General features: G+C 38.0%; 2 protein-coding genes across 2 annotated transcripts; one reads left to right on the top strand and one right to left on the bottom strand.

The window, feature by feature from the left end:
• The first annotated feature begins 4,185 nt into the window (after positions 1-4,185).
• On the top strand, positions 4,186-6,044 carry LOC129272977 (allatostatin-A receptor-like). The gene is made up of 2 exons (XM_064095593.1): positions 4,186-4,782; positions 6,018-6,044. The coding sequence occupies exons 1-2, from the start codon at positions 4,186-4,188 to the stop codon at positions 6,042-6,044; spliced, it is 624 nt and encodes a 207-aa protein (XP_063951663.1).
• Positions 6,045-6,145: 101 nt separating this feature from the next.
• Positions 6,146-10,036, bottom strand: LOC135153212 (uncharacterized protein K02A2.6-like). The gene has a single exon (XM_064095592.1). It carries the CDS (start codon positions 10,034-10,036, stop codon positions 6,146-6,148), a length of 3,891 nt encoding a protein of 1,296 aa, XP_063951662.1.
• Between the last annotated feature and the right edge of the window lie 13,000 nt (positions 10,037-23,036).

Below are 23,036 nucleotides of genomic sequence, written 5' to 3'. Positions count from 1 at the left end.
GCCACAATTCCATTAAAATTTCATGAATGAGCTTATGAGAAAAGACTCAGTGGCGTAACAGGCGGGGGGGGGGGGGGCAGGGGGCAAGCTGCCCCTCTGGCGGATTTCACCGGGAAAATGAAAAAAAACGGGAAAAAAGAAAAGAGAGGGAGAAAGTAAGAAAGGGAAGGAAAGGGGAAAAGTAAAAAGAAAACGAAGAAGAAAAAGATATTTTTAATGGAAAACATTTCATAAAAAACAATCATTCTGAAATAGGCCTATGTAATACAACAGCATGATGGGAAATAAATTAAAAGATGACAAAATGGTAAATAATAGCGGGAAATGAAGGTAGAATGGAATTAGTCAAAAGCTAAATTAGAAAACAAAGAAAAGGGACAAGAAAAAAAAAACCTTAATAACATGACCGGGCTGCCGATAGAAAATAAAGAGCGGGAAGAAAGATGGACTGCATACAACAATGTTCTATAAGCTTGCTAAATTTTATGCAAATAAGCTTCCGGGGCTTTGCCCCAGACCCCACGCAGAAGGGGCTCTTCATCTATAACCTTCAAATGGCTCTTTAACGCCCCCCTGTAGGAATCCTTCTTACATTAAGCTTTACGTTCAATCACTGGCGTACAGGCGCGGGGGGGGGGGGGGGTCTTGGTTCCACACCCAAGAGGAAATAAAAGAAATTATAGGAGACAACGTATAATGAAATGAATGGATACAATGCAATGTGTTATTTGCAGAATATAATGGATATCTATCACATAATTAAAATTTAGTTTCAGTAGGCATTTTTTTCCCAGCTCGCTTTGCTCGCTGGCGACTTTTTACAAATTTTCCCACATTGCTATGTTTTGCCCCCTCAAAATATTTGGTTCAACTTGGTTCAATAAATGTGTTGTGTAAAAGCTACATTTTGTATATACCCGCGATTTGATTAAAAATAGCGGCAATCTGCGAGGTTTTAATGGCTTTGATATCAAGAAGTTCCGGGGGCTCCAGACGGACACCAACCGCACAGCACTGCCGTATATGAGTATGGAAGGGTTGGGCCATGGTCCCCAAAAGTTCTACAACCAAGAAAAAAAAAAGGAGGAAAGAAAAGCGAAGGGAAAGTGTAGGATATGATTTTATTTACTGGATATAATGTCAAAAAATATCTCAAAGTTAAATTCTCATGAAAATATGATTTTTATTCTCGCTCGCTTCGCTCGCTCGGGACTTATATTAAGCAGCTTTTTAGCACATGCGCCATACTGCGCCTCTCGTTTTTTACTCTTCACGCTACTGACGAAAAAAATCATGTTCACAGTGGCATACAGACCACAAAAAAGGAATGGAAAGAGAGAAAAGTGAAATATATTATTCTCTGGTTATCATGTCAAAATCTATCACAAAATTGGATTTTTGTATTAAATATGTCAACATTTTTGCTCGCTTGCTTCGCTCGCTCTCAACTTTTGTTAAAAGATAAATTCTGCCTGATACGCAATGTCTGGCCCTCTCAAAATCGTCGCCTCATTACACCATTACGCCTGTTCGTATCATGATATGACCGGGAGATGTTTGGCACTTGCCCCCCCCCCCCTGGCCACCGACCCCTGTTACGCCGCTGAAAAGACTGACATGAGACGAGTCTCGTCTTGAAAAAAATATTTGCATGATTTGCATCACCATCCTCCAGAATATCCACCCTTCTTACCAACCCAAGTAGGCCTATATAGTATTATGATTGTCAAGATTGTTCCATAAGCTGATGCTTCAAGCCTTAGCAATCAAGCGAAGCAGTGATATTCGAAGATGGCTAATCTTGAAGAAGAAAAAAAGAATCCGACGAAAACCCAGACATTTCCTTCACGCGTCAGCAACACACGTGAATTCACGAATACCGGAAGCTGATATATATCAAATCAGTATAACTAGTAAGATCTTGAGGGATATTAAAATACACGACGGAATACGAATCTAATTAGCATTAGTGTATTAGGAAAGCAACATTCAATTTCACTTAATTAATTTTTTTTTGCTGCGCTTCTATACAATAACATATTTTCAATTACTTTATGTCCATGAGCTTGTATAGAATTTGTTGAGCCAAAGATTTGAAAAAAGGAAATACTTTCAAATAATGAACTGAATGTATAGTTTCACTTAATGTATTTTTTTTTCTGCAGGGGGAGGGACTACGATTCTATACAATTACATAATTCAATTTACTTCATGTACATGATGTTCTTGTATAGAATTCGTTGAGCCAAACTCATGAAAAGGAAGAACTTTCAAGCAATAAATTATTGAATGGTGTATCACTTATAGGGGGGGGGGGGGGGGTGTGCTACACTTCAATACAATAATACATTTTCAATTATTTCATGTACATGATGTACTTGTATAGAATTCGTTGAGCCAAAGATATAGCTTTGGCTCAACGAATTCTATACAAGCTAGTACATCATGTACATGAAGTAATTGAAAAAGTATGTTATTGTATAGAAGCGCAGCCCCCTTCTTTTTTCATATATGAAAAAAAGCAGGCCCTATTTTCAAACAATGAAGTGAATGTAGTTTCACTTAACTGATTTTTTTTCGGGGGGGGGGGGGGCTGCGCTTCTATACAATAACATATTTTCAATTACTTCATGTCCATGATGTACTTGTATAGAATCCGTTGAGCCAAGAACCTTATTCCGTTTTCGGAATAATGAATATTCGGAATAACGCCACATTTTTTTCTTTTTCGTATTAACGAACATCGAGGTATAGGCAATTTACGTGTTTCGGAATTTTACGAACCTTCGGAATTACGAAGTGTAACCGAAAAAGGAGGGACTTTCAGATCATGAGCTGCATACTTTTGCCACAATATCGTATAAAATATAAATGATCTCTCCATCTATATTTCTGTTCCTTCCCGTCTCCTTCGTTCACATTTATCTTATTTATATTTCTCTCACAAGTCTGTCTTGTCTCGCTTGAAATGAAAGGTGTGTGGTTTGCACTGAAAAATAAACGCTAGTTAGCAAAATATGCATCTCTCGATAGTACTTATATTTTGAAGATGTCCACCCTACATTTCATAAGGCATACGCTATATTCTACAGTACGTAATTTATTTGAAAATGAAAGGAAAAAAACTAGGTGTCGATTCACAACTCATTTTTTTTTCTGATTAATCTTCATCGTAACAAATAATAAAAATATTATATCGACATCTAATTTTAAGCCGAAAGCTTTATATAGACATGAACCACGACGCATAACAAAAAAAAAAAAAACGTTATTAAAGTGGTGCTGCCTTTACTTAACATCACGGCATATTATAACAGGCACAATTGGGATTGAAGAGAGATCCTCACACGTAAACGCAATGTTGCGTTGAAATTTACCCATAAAACATGCATTTTGCCCAATATGAGGGGAAAAAATAATCATCAAACATGCATGTTCCCTTTTTACTCAATATTGGGCAAATTTTAACTCAATCTTTTAGAATGCATGGCTGGTCTTTAATTAAAGTATTTTTAAAGTATTTTACTCTTGTCTTCTATTCTTTTCATTTTCCTTAAACAGGTTCAAGTTTGCATGAGTAATCACCAGCCCTTGGGCTCTGACACAGCTGGAGGAAAAATCCTTCCTACCTCGACTGAAGGTTGAACCATCTATGGAGAAGGAAATAAACTACATGAAGATTGATATATCTGATGGGTTCACAAAAAGTGTAGGCCTGACGTCCGTTTCTATGAAGCAACATCCGTCGAAATGCCTCTACACTCTTAGCAATTTAAGAACCTTTCTTTGTCTCGTAATTAAAACCGTTTTCATCTAATTTCAAATGTACACAACATGAACCCTATTCTACTTACTTCACATAAGCTTCTTTCCTCGTATACGCCAATAATGGATTTGCGTCCTTCTGGCGATTATCTTAGATGATTCGACAGATTTAGCAAAATTATTTCATTGCTATAGTAGCCTATACTCATTTCAAATAGGGCCTATAGGATCAAAAGCAAGTTTCCTTGTTGGTGACAGCTACCTGGTACAAGGGATTATAACTGTAACCATAATTACACCTTTACCCTGATTTAATTGGACATACAGTCTGACTGCTTCAAGACTCCCGAGTTAGCATAATATGTTCGTCCTATAACACTCGAAGTAGTAGTAGAAGTATTGGATAGCCTTTAAGACACAATGGAACTTACATCTTTGGAAGGCGCCACGAAGCCAACCACGACCATATCAACGAGCACTGACGTAGTCGTCGACGATCATGGTTGGTCCGTGAGCGGTATCGACAACAGTGCCTTGGTCCGTACCGTCTACGGGGTCATCGGTTTCAGCGGAATGGCGGGGAATGCGCTCGTCTGCTTCGTTCTCATACGTGTACCTCCACTTCGTACACGCACTAGCCGGTTCATCGTCAACCTCGCCATCGCAGATTTTCTCACTTCCTTCTGGCTTATTCCCATTCATGTGTTTCCACAAGTTCCATCCATACCAAAGGGACTGGCAGGCGAATTTATGTGTCGTTTTTACATATCGAAATATATCCTCTGGCTATTCATCATCACGTCCATCTATTTCCTAGTGGTGGTGACCTTGGAACGCTATGTTGCCGTGGTGCATCCGTTGAAATACAAGCGTGTTTTCACCACAAGGCTCACCGTACTTATTTCCTCGTGTTGCTTGCTAATTGGTATCGTGGCGCCAACATTCTTCTTCTTCGTATATGATGTCGTCGACAGCGTTTGTATCTACTTGCCCTATCCAAGCCCAGCACACAAATTGGTATGTAAATCAATCGTTCTTCCTTCTTACACTGCAAAACGCAGGTGTCAATTTAACACCAGCCTGGTATCTATATGGCTGCTCCGCACCAGAGAGGTGTTGAAGCAACACCAATTAGTGTTAAACCAATATCGGTTTGATTCTTAACTGGTGTTGTTTCAACGCTTCTCTGGTGTGGACCGTTATAGATATCAGGCTGGTGTTAAATTAACACCGGCGTTTTTGCAGCGTACCCTTAAGCGCAACGCTTTTTAAGCCCGTCACTCCAACAACTACTGTTAACACGTTTTTTCTTTTAAGTTTAAACAATAGTGTTATGTTTTTGTTGTGGTTCTTAAAGGGATACATAATAATGAGATAATAGCACAGCGATGTAGAGTAGTGTCTGCCATTTAATGTTACGCCATCTTGCTCTCCCTCGCGCATGCGTACAAGGCTGCACATCAAGCTTGCATCGTTAGTCTTCAGTTCATACATCACATTCCTCCCCTTTTAATTGGGAGCATATCCTGCTTCATTTCAACTGGCTAATGTAATACATTCACAACCCATGTATAACACTAAATACAACAAGTAACACTGTATAACTTGTAACCAGATAACAGTAATACTAAACTAGGCATGCTAGGCTAAACTTCGCCATAATACTTGGCTTACTCAACAATTAACCATAATCAATTAAACATACATGACTATTTCAAACTAACCTCTTTGAATATACTTCATCCTAAATCTCACTTTATAAAGAAATAGCTACAGGTGGCATTTTACTTCATTGGGTTATCTGTTAATTGTTCACTAGCATAAACTGTGTGACTCTTATCACATGAATCAGGATATAATAATAATGTAATCCTTAAGACTGTATCATATGCTAAACCTTATCAATAAGTTTGCATAAATGTGTTTGCATCAATGAATATCTCGTGAATGACTCCAAATACAATTTTCACGACTCATATAACGGCTAAAATCTAAATCTCAGACTAGTTTACTATATACAATGCGAGTTATGTGCTTTTCATATTTCTCCAATAAACAAACTTTCAAGATTACAACACTTGTGATTGTCATTATTTTCCTCCATATCAAATTTAAAGGTAACACTTTTTCTCTCTACCTATAGAACTTCATTCTTCTCTCCACCCTCTATTTTTTTTTATTTTTATCATTCAACTATCAAATTGAATTACCAATTTATAACATACCTCTTTGTTGTTGGATTTACAAATTAGTATCAATACCAACTAGAAGCCTTTTAACGTGGCTTTAAGTGTTTCTCCTAACTGTATATCCAACAACTATTTACAATCATGTTAACAGCTTTTTCCTTTTTTTTTTTTAGCTGCTATCGTGTATAGCTTTAATGATATACAATGAAATCTCTTAACTTTGAGGGTGTCTTTGACTTCCGGTTGGACATTCGTCTTTCTGACATGACTTTAGAATTTGGCATGTTTGGCATGACAGCTCCATCAGAATCACTTAGTGACTCTGTTTGGACCTGCTGTGACATGGCTGTAGTATCAGCGATACTCTGTTCAGTGTTTGAAATTAAGGATTCGCTAGTACTAGGTGCCATATTGGGATTTTCTGTTGTCTGGCTTGGATACTGCGTCTGTTGAATCAGAATCTCTGGTTGTAGATTGGTGTTCTGATCAGGCATTTCTTCCTTGTCATGATCATTTCCATGCGATATAGTGTAAAGTCTAATGTGATCCACATGGCGACGTACCTCTCTACCATCCTGTAACTCTATCACGTACATGACTTCATTGAGTTTTTCGGTTACTATTCCTCTGAGCCAAGTTGGTCCGGCTGCAAAGTTCTTCACCAGAACAGTATCATTCAACTTGAACTGTCTCATCTTTGAGCGCTTGTCTGCCGCCTGTTTCATTGCAGATTGCTGCTTCTGAACCGACTTGTGCAGGTTCGGACGGACATGATCCATTCTACTTCTGATCCTCCTTTTGAACATTAGTTCACTTGGTGTTTTCATGGTAGTTCCTTGTGGAGTTATCCGATAGGTCATTAGGAATACTTGGATGCGCATCTCCAATGATGTTCCACTGGTTTTCTTAACTCCACTTTTCAAGGTTTGCACAGCCCTTTCAGCAAGGCCATTGCTGGAAGGGTGTTTTGGGGCTGTTTGAACATGTTCTACATTGTTGTTGAACAGGAAGTTCGAAAAGTCTTCAGAGACAAACTGGGTGCCGTTGTCACTTACGACTGTTTCTGGAATACCATACGTTGCAAACAGGCGTCGCATGGCAGTGACTGTAGCAGCTGCAGTGGCGTGTGCTACTCTAATAGCTTCAATCCACTTGGTGTATGCGTCAACAACAATCAGCACGTTCTGGTTATCGATGTAGGCGTAATCGATGTGGATCCTACTCCAGGGACGTTCTGGGAACTCCCATGGGTGGATAGGAGCAGGTGGTGGGCTTCGCTGGTGCTCCTGACAAGTTGTACAGGTCTTCACCTTCTCTTCCAACATTTTGTCGATGCCTGGCCACCATAAAAAGGATCGTGCAAGTGCTTTCATCTTGACTATGCCTGGATGAGTCCCATGAAGTTCATCAAGGATCCTTTGTCTCATCTGCTTGTTGTCTGGAATGACCACTCTATGCCCCCATAATATGATGTCATCCTCAATCGAGAGTTCCTCCTTCTTCTGCGCAAAGGCTTTGAGCTCTGGTGGAACGTTCTTGGGGTTTGGCCATCCATTCATCACATAGGCTGTTACTCTTGCGAGAACAGGATCCCTTTTGGTGATTCTTCTGACTTCATCGGCTTCAACTGGCCTTGTGTCAATATCCAGCATGTTGATTTGAACTGGAGGCTGTTCATCCAGCTCTGCAAGACTCTGATGCGACCACACTGTTTGATCATCTGCCAAGGGTAGGCGTGATAGGGCGTCTGCATTCTGGTGCTGTTTACCTTCCTTGTATATGATGTCATAGTCGTAGGCTGAGAGGATCATATGCCACCTGGCTAACCGTGCAGAGGCCATGGGGCTTGCAGGTTTGGTGTCACCGAATATGCCTAACAGCGGCTTGTGGTCTGTGACGATTGTAAATCGTCTTCCGTACAGGTACTTGTGAAATTTCTTTAAACCGAAAATGACAGAGAGTCCTTCTTTTTCATATTGGGCGTAATTTGCTTCACTTCTGGTGAGCGTGCGTGATGCGAAAGAAATGGGCTTCTCTAGACCATCTGTCCCTACATGGCTGAGGACTACACCTAGACCATAGGGGCTTGCATCACATTGCAACAACAAAGGCTTACTGGGGTCGTAGTGTGTCAACACTGTGTCACTCTGAACCAGTTCCTTTGACTTCTGGAAGGCTCTTTCTTGGTCTCCTCCCCACTTCAGGTTTGGATCTGCTTTGTTCCGGTCTCCCTGCTTCTTTGGCACTGAAGCATACTCTGCCTTCAACAGTGTTATTAGTGGGGCGATCTCTTTGGTCAAATTTGGTATAATCTTCCGATAGTAGCCCAGAAGTCCTAGGTATGCCTGTAGTTGACTCTGGTTCTGTGGTCTTGGAGTCTTCTTTATGGCTTCTATCTTGTCTGGGAGTGGGCTAACTCCATGTTGATCCAGCTTGTGGCCAAGGAACTCCACCGAGTCCATCATGAACTCACACTTTTCCCTTTTCAGTCGAAGTCCATTACTCTCTAGGCAATGCAGTACAGCTTGCAAGTTGGCAATGTGTTCTTCATCTGTCTTCCCGCTAACTATAATATCATCTAGGTACGGGCGACACATTGGTATGTCAGCTAAGAGTGACTCTATTGCTCTTTGGAAGAGCGCAGGGGCTGTGGCGATACCAAAGGGTAACCTAGTGTACTGAAAAAGTCCTCTGTGTGTATTTACTGTGGTGTACTTCCTTGCTTGTTCATCAAATTCTATCTGGTGGTATGCATGTGAAAGGTCAAGCTTGCTGAACTGTTGACCTCCACCTAAGTCCTGGAGCATATCCTGGAGCGACGGAATTGGGTACCGTTCCACCCTTAGAACTTTATTTGCTGTCAACTTATAGTTGCCACAGATGCGGACTTTACCATTTGGTTTCTTCACCACTACGATAGGACATGCGTAATCAGCAAACTTCACCGGCTCAATCACGCCTTGGTCCTGTAGCTCATCGATGGCTTCGTCAATTTTCTGGCGCATTGCATATGGGACTGGGGCAGCTTTGTAGAACCTGGCTTTATCTCCATCATCTTGAGGATGCACCTTTGCCTGGTAGCCTTCAAGTTTACCAACTTTTGAACAGTCAAACACTTGCTTGTGCTTCACTAACATGTCTTGTAAGGTAGTTTGTATCTTATGCACGGTTTCTGGATTGTTGGAAACATGTGTTTGAAGGTTGAGGCGATTCTGTAGGAATCTGTAGATTCCTTCTGGTGCGGCTTGCATCCAGTCTCGGCCCAGTAACGCAACACCTTTCTCAACTACAAGAAGTGTCAATTTCTTTGGTGGTTGGCTGGCATCAAACTTGACTTCTACCATTGCCTCACCAATGATTGGTACTGATGACTCTGTGTATGTTTTCAAGGAAACATTTGCTTGCTTCACATCAGCTCGATGTCCCAGTTTATGGAAATCCTGCTGCGACATCATCGTCCAGGGGCTTCCTGTGTCTATTTCTAAGTTAACTTGGATCCCATTTAGGCTTAGGCTAGTCTGGAACGGTTCACTGTACTTTGCCATCTTATTTACCATTCCACCCCTAAGGTGTCTAAGTTCTCCACCAGGCATGTTTTCTGTCAGTTCTGCACCTTCCTCACCATTCAAGTGGTTTGCATATTTCTTTCTAGATCTGTATTGCTTGATCTTCTCACACTGGCTGCGGGTGTGACCCACTTGAGAACACTGATAGCATTTCTCATCCTTAAATCTACATGCTGACTGGACATGATCACCTGACCCACATCTCCAACATCTTGAGGCAGGTTTTTCCTGTTTCTTTTGGCTTGGCTTTTGCTGCACGTCCTGCTTCTGTCTTTGATGTGTATTTTTACGCGATGAGGACACAAATGGTTTATGCTGGCTTCTGCCCTGCATCTTCTGAACTGTCGGTGACTCGGTCCCTTTACTCAATACCTTGAGCTTTTCAACATCTCTGTCTGCTACCTCCATAGCTGTGGCGGTCTGAAGTGCATGTTGTAAGATTAGGGATGACTCACTTAACAGCTTGCGTTGAATTGCGATATCCCGGCAACCCACTACTAAGCGGTCCCTAATCATGTTATCTAATTCTTTGAAATTACAGCCTTCGCTTAATTGGCGCAAATTTGCCACAAATTGCGGTATGGACTCATCTTGCTTTTGCACACAAGTGTAAAACCTATAGCGCTGAACAATTTCGGTAGGCTTTGGTACGAAGTGTGACGTAAGCGTGTTTTTGCATACTGTGTATGTTTGATCTATTGGTTTACTCGGCTGCAAGAGAGCTCTGAGAATGTGATAGCTCTTGCTACCAAGATTGGTCAGAAATATCGCCCTTCTTTTCCCATCTTCCTGTATATTGTTAGCATCAAACCATGCTTCTAGGAGTTCAAGCCATTCGTCAAAATTGTACCCATCACTCAGTTTGGGCACACTACCTATATGTTGGCTTGCCATAATTTTGTTTCATATGTTGTACAAAATCCAGCTGTTAACTTGATTGTGACTACACAATAGGTAGCTGTAACACTAAGTATATCTAGACTTATTGATCATAAAATATGATTTTGATCTTGCAATTGCGCGTAAGCAAAGCTTATTTTCTTAGTACATAATGCCTACAAAGCATTAATGTATACTTGAAACAAATGAGCTAGAACGACATAGATAGTCCAACGATTGACAATACTATATCACTACACACAACTGGTATATGTGGGACTACTCCCGTGTCGTGGGGCTGCAGTTATTCAATGGCATAGCAAATATAGGCACTGGGTCCTGGTCCTAATTGCTAAGTCTTAGACTATAATCGATCAACACTTTGGGCCTAAGTTATAGTCCTACAACTGATTAGACCTAGTCCTGTTTTTTTAAACCTGGACCTTCTTGTTGGTCCTAACTTTCATAGGCCTGGTCCTACTTGCATAGACTTAGACCAGTTGACTGGACCAACTTGCTATATGACTACGGCATAAACTCAGCTTAAGTTTATAGTTATTTACTGTAGCATCAGATCTCAATTCAGTCTTGGACTTGGTCCTGTTGGTTCTAGACCTAGATCTATAATTGCTATTTTAATGACCTAAATCTAAATACTAGTACCTAATTGAACCAGTGTAACAACTCACCAGGGCATGTACGGTACTTTGTTACATTAGACCAGATCTATGTTTCGACTAATTCTTTAATTTAGTCCAACACGTTGCAAATACAACTATAATGTATTTTTGGACCTGGACTAATTTGTCTTAATCTTACCTTTTGTCTTAGATTAAGCTTCAGTTCATAATAAATAAATGCTGTGTTTATTATTATTCATAATAAGTCCATCAAAAAGTCTTTAAAGTCTTTGATGTTTTGTTTCTGTTTCATTCATTAATTATGCAGCTTGGCTTGAATTTGTATTGAGTCTTCTTGGCACGACAACTTTGTCCTGGCTTGCAGACTCAAAACTTGCTTGGCTGGACTTGACTAATGACTGCAACACCGTCTGGGCTGAACCTGGCAAAAGAGGTCTCGGCTGGGTCCTCGATCGGCTTGGTCCTTGGGTTGGGCTATGTTGCTTGCTGCTGGGTTGGGCTGCTTTAGAGACTTCGGGCTTGAAGTTGGCTCCAATTTGCTATGTCAATATTCAAATGTAGAAACTAACAAGTAACATCTAGGGCTAGGGCTAGGCATAATTTACAGCAATTGTCAACGTTATGCCTATGCTATGGGCTGTAGACACTACATAACTCGGTCTCAATATAGGCTGGCATGAGCGGTGTGAGGCTTCTGCAAAGCGTCCATTTCAACAAGCCACATTCATCCGTCATCCAAATTACGGCTAGGCTGCGATTGACCGATCACACTATGCTTGCTTGCACTGCAGTGTATCAATGACAATGACAATGTCCATGACAATATCCGCGGCCAATTTCCAAAAGCTATCCGGAATGCATGTCACTATAACTGGAAACAAGTCCAATCTATACTCTCATTTTTATCCCATCCTCGTCGCCAAATTGTTATGTTTTTGTTGTGGTTCTTAAAGGGATACATAATAATGAGATAATAGCACAGCGATGTAGAGTAGTGTCTGCCATTTAATGTTACGCCATCTTGCTCTCCCTCGCGCATGCGTACAAGGCTGCACATCAAGCTTGCATCGTTAGTCTTCAGTTCATACATCACAAATAGTTACTAGAGTGACGGTCTTAAAAGCTTTGTATAAAATTGTAAACAGCGTTTTCTTTTTGTTTCAATGCTTTAATCATTTCGTTCCCACTCATTCTTTTCAGTTAACAAGGGATATTCAATTGAGAATCTTCATGTCGGTGGTTAGGACTATGGAGAAAACAGTGAAAGCGCTGCAAACCTCCCTCACGTGCTTGGGTTTCATGACAGCGAGTTTTCGCATCGCCAAGCAGAACGAATTCTAGAACGCATTGAATTTATTGAATCTGCCCGAAAAATGACAATGAACACCTAGGAGGTCTTTGTCGAAAATTGATGAACCGAAACAGCAGTTCGCCCTAGGTTCCGAAGCTGTCGTAGAATTGCAAATATATCGCTTTCCAGAGTCCAGGACGACCTCTTGGTTGTTCATTGTCATGAAGGGCATTTGACAATCCGTTAAGCGATCTGCGTCGCGGAGGCGAAAACTCCTCATTCAGTCGTTGCGAGTATTCACTGGGATGTGCTTGCGCCGATACATATTTCCATTGCCAATCGTCCGCTAAGTTTTGCCCTGGGGAAGTTCCATAAAGCTTTTCATAAATTAACACACGATTTTGTGCACGACTGTTCATTCGTTCTTTGCCGGTGCCAATCACTTTGCTTCCATTGGCTAGTTAAAGTACAAACTATGACTGTTTAATTTCCTTGCACAGTGAATCAAAGTTTATAATTAGCATGATTAGTCAAATTCAAGGTTATTTTCACTACCCCCTCTTATTTTACATCTCCGAGTTTAACAAGAGCAGTTCGCCAGTTATCCGTTAAGTTATAGAAACGTATAAGAAACAGTTTTAAGAAACACCATCAGCATATTTCGTAAAATATGCTCCGGTTATGATGTTCCTAAAGTAAAAATGGAGGCAGTCTTTCTTTTTTGTTTGATTGAATAAAAGATAATTTTTTTCTAATCATAACATAAGTTTACGCATCCCCAACCAAAAGAAAACAGAGGGTCATTTAAACAAATTCACAAATTCAACTCCCCCTTGGTCCTCTAAGAAAAACTACACGGACCCGTGATCGAATCCATTAATAGAAATTCTTGATGAGTTTACACCATGCCATTCCAGTCTCTTAATTATTGAGTGCATAATGCACACCATGAGGTCTTTGCTTGGGACGACGCAAGCAAAAGTCCTTCTAGTAGAGCGGATTAGCCGAACAATTGTGCAAATTATGACTAAAGCATGAAACTTTCACAAGTGTTAGTATATGCCGTAAGATTTATTTTAAAGATGGGAGGTAAATTTATAAATGCCATTTTCGGCCGTTGCCATGGCAACGGATTAATTTCTCCAAAATAACATGCATTCCCATGTAAATGGTAAATAAACATGATATAGATGACCAAAATGATAATTTTCAGGCTCCCAATTGAATACATATGAAATTTAGAAATATTCAAGATCATCAAGAAAGTTCCAATTGGTCCGTTGCCATGGCAACGGCTTGTTTTTCCCCAGAAAAGTAAAAATTTTGATTAAAAAAACGTTGTAGAATATGATTTATCTTTAATTTCCCCTAACTTTACAGTGCTTATCGAAGATATTTTGGTTGCTAAATGTGTAAATTACATCTCAAGCCATTGCCATGGCAACCAAATAACATCTAATTTACAAAAATAACATGTTTGACAAGACAATGGACAGGTGGAAAATACAAGTGGAATTAACTTAATCTGTATGCTTAAGATTTGACCCCCTCATTTGAACAAAAAATACAGAAAGTGTTCTGCAGGAGTTCTTTATAAAGATAAAAATTAATGTTGCCTTGGTAAAGCTTGAATTAAATTAAAAATAAACAATTTTGCAAAGGACCCGTTGCCATGGCAACATCTTATTTCCCTCTAGAAAAGTAAAAATATTGATAAAAATGTAAAATACATGTACAGTAAGATCATCATTCCATTTTCCCTAATTTCAAGGTACTAATCGAGATATGTTTGTGACTAAATTTTAAAAATATAACATCTTAAGCCATTTCCATGGCAACCAAATAACATCTAATTTTTTTTAAAAGTGGATGATAAGGTTAAAAACAGGTGAAAGATACAATGAATATTAACTTAATGTGCATTCGTAAGGTCTGACCTACTCAATTAATTTAGGGGAAAATAATACAGTCAGTGTTCTGCATGAACTAAATTAGAATGATAAACATTGATGTTGCCTTGGTAATACTTGAATTCAACAATAAATATCAATATTCAAAATGGCCTGTTGCCATAGCAACAGATCATTTAGTATCAATTTTGATAAAAAAAGGGACTGTAGAATCTGATTTTTCTTGCATTTCCCCTAATCTTTGTGTGCTAAACATCGATATGTTTGATGCAAAATGTATAAATAACATCTGAAGCTATTGCCATGGCAACCAGATAATATCTAATACTAAAAAATAATGATTTGGATGACAAGCTTTTGGACAGGTGGAAAATACAAATACAAATAACTCAATATGCGAAAGGTTTGGCCGGTCATTTAATTTCGAACAAAAATTTCAGTTAGAGTTCTGTATGAGTTCATTCGAATAATAAAATTATGTTGCCTAGGTAATACTTGCATTTAATGATAAATATTAGTGTTTCAAATGCCCCGTTGCCATGGCAACAGCTCATTTCCCCCAGAAAAGTATCATGTTTGATAAACAAAAAAATTGTAAAATCTTATTTTTATTTCATTTGCCCCAATTTTAGGGAGCTAAGCATATATATGCTTGCTGTTAATAAATAAATAACATCTTCAGCCATTGCCATGGCAACCAATTAAGATATAATTTTTAAAACAAACTAACACAGTTGTAATGATAATGGACAGGTGGAATGTAACGTAAAGATTTACTTAATCTACATAAGGTTTGACTTTGACCAGTCATTAAGTTTTGAACAAAAAATACAGTAAGTGTTCCGCATGAGTTCATTAGCATGATAAAAACTGATGTTGCCTTGGTAATGCTTGAATTTATTGATATCAATGTTTACAAATGTGTGTTCTGTTCCATTTTTATTCCCCCTAAAATACCATCTTTGATAAAAAATACCTTGTAGAATCTTATTTTTCATTCAATTCTACTAAGTTTAGGGTGCCAAACATACACGTACATCTCTGTTGGTTAATGTATAAATAACATCTTAAGGCATTACCATGGCAATAAAATAACATATAATTTACCCAAAAAATAACATGGCTGACAAGATAATGGACAGGTGGAAAATACGATAAAATTAACTTAATATGCTTGGATTTATTGATATCAATGTTTACAAATGTGTGTTCTGTTCCCATGGCAACGGGTCATTTTATTCCCCCTAAAATACCATCTTTGATAAAAAATACCTTGTAGAATCTTATTTTTCATTCAATTCTACTAAATTTAGGGTGCCAAACATACACGTACATCTCTGTTGTTTAATGTATAAATAACATCTTAAGGCATTACCATGGCAATAAAATAACATTTAATTTACCAAAAAATAACATGGCTGACAAGATAATGGACAGGTGGAAAATACAATAAAATTAACTTGATATGCGTAAGGTTTGACCTACTCTTTTAATTTTAAAATCACATTAAGTGTTATGCATGATCGATTTCTTACGATATGTTGATTTGGTAATGCTTGAACATAATGATAAATATCAATGTTGCCAATGGTCCCTTAAAAGTACAAATTTTGAAAAAAACAATATGTTTATTTTATTTCCTTGTCCCTTATTTGAGGGTGCTGAACATAAATATGCTAAATGATAAGCACCATCTTATTTCATTATACATGGCATCGAAATAAGACCTACAAAAATCATATCAGACTTTTTTGGGCTCAAATAAATTCCCGAAACTCTAATTTCGAGGCTGGTCAATTTCGTTCAAAGTATTCGCAGGCTGCCATTTTGAAGAAAGCGTCTTGGTGTGATTTGTGCTTTAAGGCCGTTCATCATATCAATATATAAGGGGATAATAGGCGTTGATAAATCAAAATCAAAAGTCTATCTGAGGAGTTGACATGGTCTTGAGCTCCTAATCAATGTAAATACAGTAAATCAACTTTTACATGGAAATCATTAAAATTTTGCTTTGTCTGACTGTTTTAGCATAATACTTGGCTCGAAATTTGATGACAAAGAATTATCAAGTATCATCTGCTAGTACGCATTTTAATTTCTGCATATAACAGAAAATTGTTACTTTTTGAAAATTCCCATCATTTTTTGAAAATTGCCGAAAATTCAAAAAATTCCCACCAAATTCCCGTTTATTCCCATGAAAAGAAAATTCCCGGAAATTCTGCAACCCTACTCCCCCCAAAAAAAATCATTACCAAGAAAAAAATAAAGAGAACCTGAAAGAGAGATGGATAAAATATGATTATTTTACGAATACTATACCCAAAATCTTTTACAAAATTTTATTTTTGTAAAAAAAATGAAAAATTTCGAAAGTTTTACTCTTTCGCTGGGCTAGCTGACAACTTTTAAAAATAAATTTTACTCAATACATCATATCTGGACCCCTCAAAATTACACTACAGATTTTGACGAAGAAGATTTTGAAATACTGTAATAATTTTTAAATTAACATAATTATGAATCTAATCAACATGAAGTATAATCTATTCACTGCTAATTTTACATGATAAGTAGACTTATTAAAATATTTAAATTTTTAAAAATACCCTTACTGGTTGAAAGGTTGAAAAGAAAAATTAAGTAATCCAGGGTAACAGAAAAATCCAAGATGGTGCCCTCACTGGCTGCCGTATGCTAAAAATCCACAACTCATCCATTACTTGATAAAATGGCTTTAATTTGTTTTTTATTCATTGGTTATTAAGGATCAATAGTACATATAGGGCCAAGTTACAGGGACAGCCAGTGGTCTGGAATGTCCAAAAACATAAGTTGGCTTCAAAAAATTGAATCTAAAATGGTTGCTGATACCTAAAGCGGACGTAGCTCATTTCATATTGGCCTAGGGGAAGTGATTTTGACTTTAAATCATTGGTTTCAAGAGTCTAATAATATTAGGACAAGTTACAACGACAGTCAAGTATGTCCGAAAATCCAATATGGCTTCCGAAAATAATTATAAAATGGCAGCTGATACTTAAAATTGGAATAGCTCATTTATATTCACCTGTGAGATATGATTTTGGTGTCTAAACTATGATTTCAAAGGCGAATAATACATTAGGACAAGCTACACGGACAGTCGGTGGTCTTGTATGTCCAAAATTCCAAGACGGCTTCCATAAAAGATATAAAACAATGTCTAATGTTGCTTACAAATAAACATAGTTTGTTCAATATCTGTCTGGGGAATATGATTTTGGTGTCTAAACCATATTTTAAAGGGTCAAGTAATGCATTAGGACAAGTTACAAGGACAGTCGGTGGTTTTGGTATGTTAAAAAACGCAAGATGGCTTACAAAATGGGGTCTAAAATTGACTGTTGTTACTTAAAAATTGGCAGAGCTCATTCTATATCCGCCTGTGAGATGTGATTCTGGTGTCTAAACCATATTTTCAAGAGTCAAATAATAAATTAGGACATAGTTTGTTCAATATCTGTCTGGGGAATATGATTTTGATGTCTAAACCATAATCATAAAACCATGGTTTAATGCATTAGAACAAGTTACGAGGACAGTCAGTGGACTGGTATGTTAAAAAATCCAAGATGGCCTCCAAAATGGGGTCTAAATTGACTGTTGGTACTTCAATATGGACATAATATAGTTCATTAATAATATACTATGGGGATATGATTTTGGTGTCTACACTAGTATTTAAAGGGTCAAGTAATACTGTACATTTGGTCAAGTTGAAAGGACAGTCAGGTGTCATTATTGTGTCAAAAAATTCAAAGATGGCTTGAAAAATGGGGGTTATAATGTTACTAAAAAATGGACATAGTACATCAAAAATACACCTGGTGATATTATTTTGGTGTCTACACTAGGGTTTCAAGGATCAAATTATACTTTGGGACTGGTTACAATTGTCCATTTTGCCTGAAAATCCAAGATGGCTTCCATAAATGGGTTCTAAAATGACAACTGTTACTTTGAAGTGGATGTAATATCCACTTGTGAGAAATAATTTTGGTGCCTACATTAAAAATGCAAGCAGGTAAGAGTTGGCAACAGCACCCATTGATGTAATTTTAGAATCTACCTTGGATTTTGGACAAAATTGATAACTAACCATCCTTGTTACTTGTCCTAATGTAATAGTGGACCCTTCATACCACAGTGTAGACACCAAACATTTTTCTCACGTGTTGATGTTGTATGAACTCAGATAATTTCTGAGTGATATAAGTCATTTTAGATGCCTTTTTGAAAATCCTCTTGGATTTTTAGGAAAAAATGGACAACTGGATATCATTGTAACCAGTCTAAACATATTTTCAAAACCTTGAAACCAAAGTGTGAACACCAAAATAATTTTTTCTTGGTGGATTTTAAATGAACTATGTCAATTTTTTAGTAACAGACTCCGATTAGACTCCAATTGTCGGAAGCCATCTTGGATGTTTAGACACACTGGATTACGGACTGTCCTTGTAACTTGTTCAAATGTACATGATGTATTTACTGACATATATTACACGAAATATGTCCATTTGTTAGTAACAGGAGCTATTCCATTTTTGGAAGCCACCTTTGATTTTTGGACAAACTTGACCACTGACTGTCCTTGTTACTTGTCCTAATGTATTATTTGACCCATTTAACCATGACATAAACATATTCCAGGATATCAAACAAACTACTTTTTTAATGCAGCAACAGCAATTTTAGACTCCATTTTTGGAAGCCATCTTGGATTTTTTTTATATAATGGACAACTGACTGTCCATTCAACTTGTGATAGTGTATTATTTGACCATTGAAACCATGGTCTAGACACCAAAATCATATATCTCAGATTGATAGGAAATGACCTATATGTCCATTTATATATCAACAGCCATTTCAAACTCCAATTTTGGAAGCCGTCTTAGGGTTTTGGACACGTCAGACCACTGGCTGTCCTTGTAACTAGTCCCAATGTACTACTTCACCCTTAAAACATAGAAACCAAATTAAGCCACTGAAATTAGATGTTATTTGGTTGTCATGGCAATGGCTGAAGTTATTTGTACATCAACAGGAAACATATCTATGCTTTGCATCCTAAAATTAGGGGAAATTTATGACAAAATGCAGATTTTAAACTGTTTTTCGATCAAATTTGGTGCTTTTCTTGGGAAAAAAGAGTCGTTGCCATGGCAACGGCCCATTTGCAACATTGATATTTATCATTAACTTCAAACATTACCAAGGCAACCTCAAATTTCATAATTCTAATGAACTAATGCGAAACATTGTAATCTTTGTTCAAAATTAAATGACTGGGTCAAACCTTGAGTTAATTGTTATAAATTGCATTTTCCACCTGTCCATTATCATGTCAACCATGTTATATATTTTTTTCAAATTAAGTGTTACTTGGTTGCCATGACAATGGATTTATATGTTATTTGCATGTTAACAGCAAACATATCTATTCTTACCCTAAAGTTAAGGGAAATGAAAGAAAAATCAGATTATACAGTCCTTTTTAAAAATCAAAACTGCTACTGTTCTTGGGTAAATGATCCGTTGCTATGGCAACAGGCCATTTGGAACATTGATATTTATCGTTGAATTCAAGTATTACCAAGGCAACATTTAATGTTTATTATTTTAATTAGTTCATGCAGAACACTGACTGTATTATTTTCCCCTAAATTAATTGAGTAGCTCAGACCTTACGAAATAATGCACATTAAGTTAATATTCATTGTATCTTTCACCTGTTTTTAACCTTATCATCCACTTTTTAAAAAAATTAGATGTTATTTGGTTGCCATGGAAATGGCTTAAGATGTTATATTTATAAATTTAGTCACAAACATATCTCGATTAGTACCTTGAAATTAGGGAAAATGGAATGATGATCATACCGTACATGTATTCTACATTTTTATCAATATTTTTACCTTTCTAGAGGGAAATAAGCTGTTGCCATGGCAACGGGCCCTTTGTAAAATTGTTCCTTTTTAAATTCAATTCAAGCATTTTCAAAGCAACATAATATTTTATCTTTATAAAGAACTCCTGCAGAACAATTTTGTATTTTTTGTTCAAATGAGGGGGTCAAAACTTAAGCATACAGATTAAGTCAATTCCAATTGTATTTTCCACCTATCCATTGTCTTGACAACCATGTAATTTTTGTAAATTAGATGTTATTTGGTTGCCATGGCAATGGCTTGAGATGTAATTTACACATTTAGCAACCAAAATATCTTTGTTAAGCACTGTAAATTTAGGGGAAATTAAAGATATATCATATTCTACAACTTTTTTTAATCAAAATGTTTATTTTTCTGAGGAAATACAAGCCGTTGCCATGGCAACGGACCAATTGGAACTATCTTGATGATCTTGAATATTTCTAAATTTCATATGTATTCAATTGGGAGCCTGAAAATTATCATTGTTGTCATCTATATCATGTTTATTTACCATTTATATGGGAATGTATGTTGTTTTGGAGAAATTAATCCGTTGCCATGGCAACGACCGAAAATGGCATTTATAAATTTACCTCCCATCTTTAAAATAAATCTTATGGCATATACTAATACTTGTGAAAGTTTTATGCTTTAGTCAAAATTTGCACAATTGTTGTGATTTTTGGAGCTAATCCGCTCTACTATTCACACCATCCCATCTCCAATTTCGTCCTTTGTATTACCTCCAACGAGACGCCGGGAAGCGTGCAAAACGACCCTTCTACCCTTTGATGGCGAACGACAAATACTTCACTTCTTATGAACAAAAATTCCCGAAGTTGCACATGGTTAATACTGGGTGGGGCCAGGGCCATGGGAACGATTTTTTACACCTACCAGAATATCAGAGGGTGCTGCCTGTGCATGGAGAATAATACACGCAGCACCTCCAAGGAAAATCGTTGGGGGTGCTTCAGCTTCATCCCCAGCACCCCGCTTCCCAGGGCCATGGGTAGGGCCTCAACTTTCCTTCTCCCCTCAAAGAAAATATATTCTTGAGGGAGCTATTCCCCCCTCATGATATGATACGATATATCCTCCATTATGGAACCCAAGTTTAGGACCATTAATAAGTATAAGGTGTGAAGCTTGTCACATTCCGTTTCCAACAACAATAGCAACAATATAAATGGCCGATACTACCTTTAGTTGAAGATAGGCTGGCGAGAAAGAAATTCAAGGCAATACTCTAACCAGCAGTCAACGTTCTTTCCTGATCATTTCAGGGTGTAGGTTTGCTGTGCTTTACTGTTATCTACGGCATTCCCATCATTATCCTGCTATTGTTGCACAGTCAGACCATCAAGTCCCTGAGACGTCAGGCCAAGACCCTCGCTGCCAACATTGCAGAACATGGACAATCTGGTAAGAGAGGCAAAGGGCCTGAATTCTGTTCAAGTAGCAATGTCGATAGAAACTTTAAACCTCTTTACTTGATAGAAAAGGCCTTCTTATTTTCCATGAGGAGTTGTTTCGTACGTTTCATGTTACGATAATGTGTGCGTTGGGGAGAAGGTACAAGGGTGTGAATGAGCATGGGAGAGAGAAGGTACTGTAATGTTTAGAAGTGTGCCTATATAGGCCAAAGAAATAAATCCTTCACTTTAGTAAAGTCTCTGACAAGGAATAACACATGAATCTTGGGATTTCTGGCTAGAAACCTTGTTGGATCAAATCTTTCCTCTCTGGCAGACCTCAGTCAGATAATCCTGATAGAATATCTTCACCACTAGCTAGTGCTTACTTAGGGGTACCGCAAGGCTCTGAATCTTATGCAGTTTTGATGATTGTGTGTTACATATCGCATTCTAACATGATTCTGACAATCTGATAAGATCGTCCTGGCACCACTGTTCTTCAGTATGCAGGATGAAATTGTAATGAATAATGATTTGCCAATTCAAAACTTATGAAGTGAGACATGTGGAATCCTCACAAAACTTGTTACAATCGAAGAATAGGCTTTCCTAATAAACTGAGTATAAATATTGAATTTGTTACTTTTTCTGTTGTCAGTGAGAGGGACATATTACTTGTGATATGCCGTGCGGATGCTTGACTGGAACATACTTTATCCATGTGTTCTCTTAATGTATATAGATGAATAATAATAAGAGAAAATTTCGCACAATATATTTTTGTCTACTTTCAGAACAACCTCCCAGGAATGTCAATATTTCCGGAGAGATAGAAGGGAATCGTCGACCCACGGTGGTTGACAATGACAACAACAAATGGCATCTGAAGGTAGCGAATGACATGCAGAAGACGTTCTTCGTGGTCATCCTGGTCTTCATCCTCTGCTGGGCACCGAACCAGTTGTTGTTTCTCTGCTACTCCCTCGGCGCGCCTGTCGACTTCAGCAAGACCTACTACCACTTCTCCGTCATCTTGGCGGTATGCAACTCCTGCGCCAATCCCTTCATATACGTTTTCAAGAACAAGTTGTTTCGTCGTGGTATACTTCAGGCAGTGCGTTGCGTTGGCCGTGGTGATCACGATGATAGGTCGGCCAGTGTCTCATTCAGACAGTTTGAAAACAGCGTTCAACCACACTCGACGACCTTGCACCAACAAAATCAATCTCGACATACAACAGTGTCTGTGGGTTCCATGACAATTACTCCGGCGACAATTGCTCCGCTATAAATTCCGCACACAAATGAAATGACTAACTTTAACCCTGGATATAACACTATTGGGGCGTTGTAAGAAAGTTATGTTGCAACACCCCATATGCCTTATCATGAACCT

The sequence above is a fragment of the Lytechinus pictus genome, chromosome 2 (genome assembly GCF_037042905.1).
Source record: "Lytechinus pictus isolate F3 Inbred chromosome 2, Lp3.0, whole genome shotgun sequence".
In the NCBI taxonomy this organism is placed as follows: Eukaryota; Metazoa; Echinodermata; class Echinoidea; order Temnopleuroida; family Toxopneustidae; genus Lytechinus; species Lytechinus pictus.
Note: the sequence above shows the minus strand (reverse complement) of the source record. Positions and strands in the feature narration are given on the sequence as shown.

Bases quoted from the DNA above. Each gene is read 5' to 3' on its own strand.
- LOC129272977 (XM_064095593.1), top strand. From the start codon at position 4,186: ATGGAACTTACATCTTTGGAAGGCGCCACGAAGCCAACCACGACCATA. The intron at 4,783-6,017 runs GTATGTAAATCA...TTTACAAATTAG, and splicing joins CAAGCCCAGCACACAAATTG to TATCAATACCAACTAGAAGC.
- LOC135153212 (XM_064095592.1), bottom strand. From the start codon at position 10,036: ATGATTAGGGACCGCTTAGTAGTGGGTTGCCGGGATATCGCAATTCAA.